Source organism: Myotis brandtii, unplaced genomic scaffold (assembly GCF_000412655.1).
Source record: "Myotis brandtii unplaced genomic scaffold, ASM41265v1 scaffold879, whole genome shotgun sequence".
Classification (NCBI taxonomy): Eukaryota; Metazoa; Chordata; class Mammalia; order Chiroptera; family Vespertilionidae; genus Myotis; species Myotis brandtii.
The window spans coordinates 14605-16033 of NW_005371595.1; the positions used below are offsets into that span (position 1 = coordinate 14605).

General features: G+C 67.1%; 1 protein-coding gene across 1 annotated transcript in view; it reads right to left on the minus strand.

Moving 5' to 3' along the window:
* Positions 1–1125, minus strand: part of CHCHD5 (coiled-coil-helix-coiled-coil-helix domain containing 5) — a 4549-nt gene extending 3424 nt beyond the window's left edge. The window contains exons 1-2 of the mRNA XM_005884926.2: positions 931–1125; positions 118–258 (exon numbers count right to left, since the gene is read on the minus strand). Of these exons, the coding sequence (XP_005884988.1) occupies positions 118–258; positions 931–932 (143 nt within the window). The 5' untranslated portion in view covers positions 933–1125. The remainder of the gene's footprint in view (positions 1–117; positions 259–930) is intronic.
* Positions 1126–1429: the final 304 nt, after the last annotated feature.

Genomic DNA, 1429 nt, shown 5'->3' on the forward strand with positions numbered 1-1429 from the left:
CCACTGTTCCCCGTGCTGCCTGCTGCACTGCTCTCCTGCACTCCCAGCCCCTGCACTGCCCTCCTGCACTCCCAGCCCCCTCCGAACCGCCCCAGTCCGGGACTGTCCCGCACTCACTGGTTAGAGGTGCAGCGAGCGATGCTCATTTTGAGGTGGTGACAGTCCCGCTGCCAGGACTCGGGCTTGGCGGCCACACACTGGCCGTACTGGTCCAGCTCCCGGCCGCAGTGGCGGGCAGTGACCTCCAGCGCCGCCTGCCTGCGGGACACGCGGGTAGGGGTGGAGGGTGTGGGGTGGGTCCCTGAGTCTCACGGTCCCACGGCAGGGCCCGCGGGGTGCCGGGCTGTGGAGCGGGCCAGGGGCTTCTGAATAGATGGTGAGGGTCCTTGAACAGATCTGGTCACTCTAATGCGCGGTCGGGGTCGGGCAGAGGGTCCTGGAGCCAAACCCCGCCCCCCATGGGGCCTTAGAAGTAGGACCCAGGGCTCTGGGAGGGCCTGGGAGCCACAGGTGGGTGTGGGGTCGCGTCCAGGGAAGGGTCTCCCAACCAGTCTTAGCGCGGAGACCTGAGGACAGGGCACCGGAGGGACACTGGAGGCCCTCATGGGTCAGGGTCCTCGGGGCACGATCTGGAAGCGCCAGGTTGGGCTGGGGCCCGGGTTCGTCTCAAGAGAGAAGGTGGGGTGACCCGGAGGCGGAACATGGGGCTCCGAGGCCGGGCCTGGAGTCCTGCGAGCTGCCTGGGTGTGAGAGTCCTCGGTTCCCAGGAGGGGAGCGGGGCTTGGACGCGCGGGGAGGGCTGACGGCGCGGGAATCCGGAGGTTCAAGGAACAGAAGCCACCCCTCCTCCCGGATCCCGACTTAGGTCCGGGTCATAGACAAGGAGAAGGTGTGCGCGGAAGGTAAAGGGAAGGTGCTCCTGCTACTCACATGTCGAGGCAGGTGCCGGGAGAAACAGTCCGGAGGAGAGTCCCGCCTTTTCCGGTGTCAGGTTGTCATGGCGGCGCCCTCCCTGCTTGTTTATTCCGTTCACACAGCGGCCAAGCGGCCCTATTGCTTTTAGCGCCAATCCGTCAGAGCGGCGCCCTACCTCTGCTTCCGCCCCGACCTGTCCTGGCGGCGCTCCGCCTCTGCTTCCGCCCCGACCTGCCATGGTGGCGCCCTACCCCGGCTTCCGCCCCGACTTGTCATGGCGGCGCCCTGCTAGCCACTTCCGACTCCGACCCGTTCGGTGGCCACAACCCTATTTCCGGTTTTCCCAGGCGGCCTCCGGACTGCACCGGAAGTAAATAAGGGAAAGTACGGCGGTTCCTCCGCACTAAGGAAAGAGTGGCGCTCAGCGGGGCCGGGCCCGACTGGAAAACTAGTGGCCCGCGCCTGCCCTTTGCTGCCGACCCTCAACTCGGGCGGCTCGCGGCTCGGCTGCCTC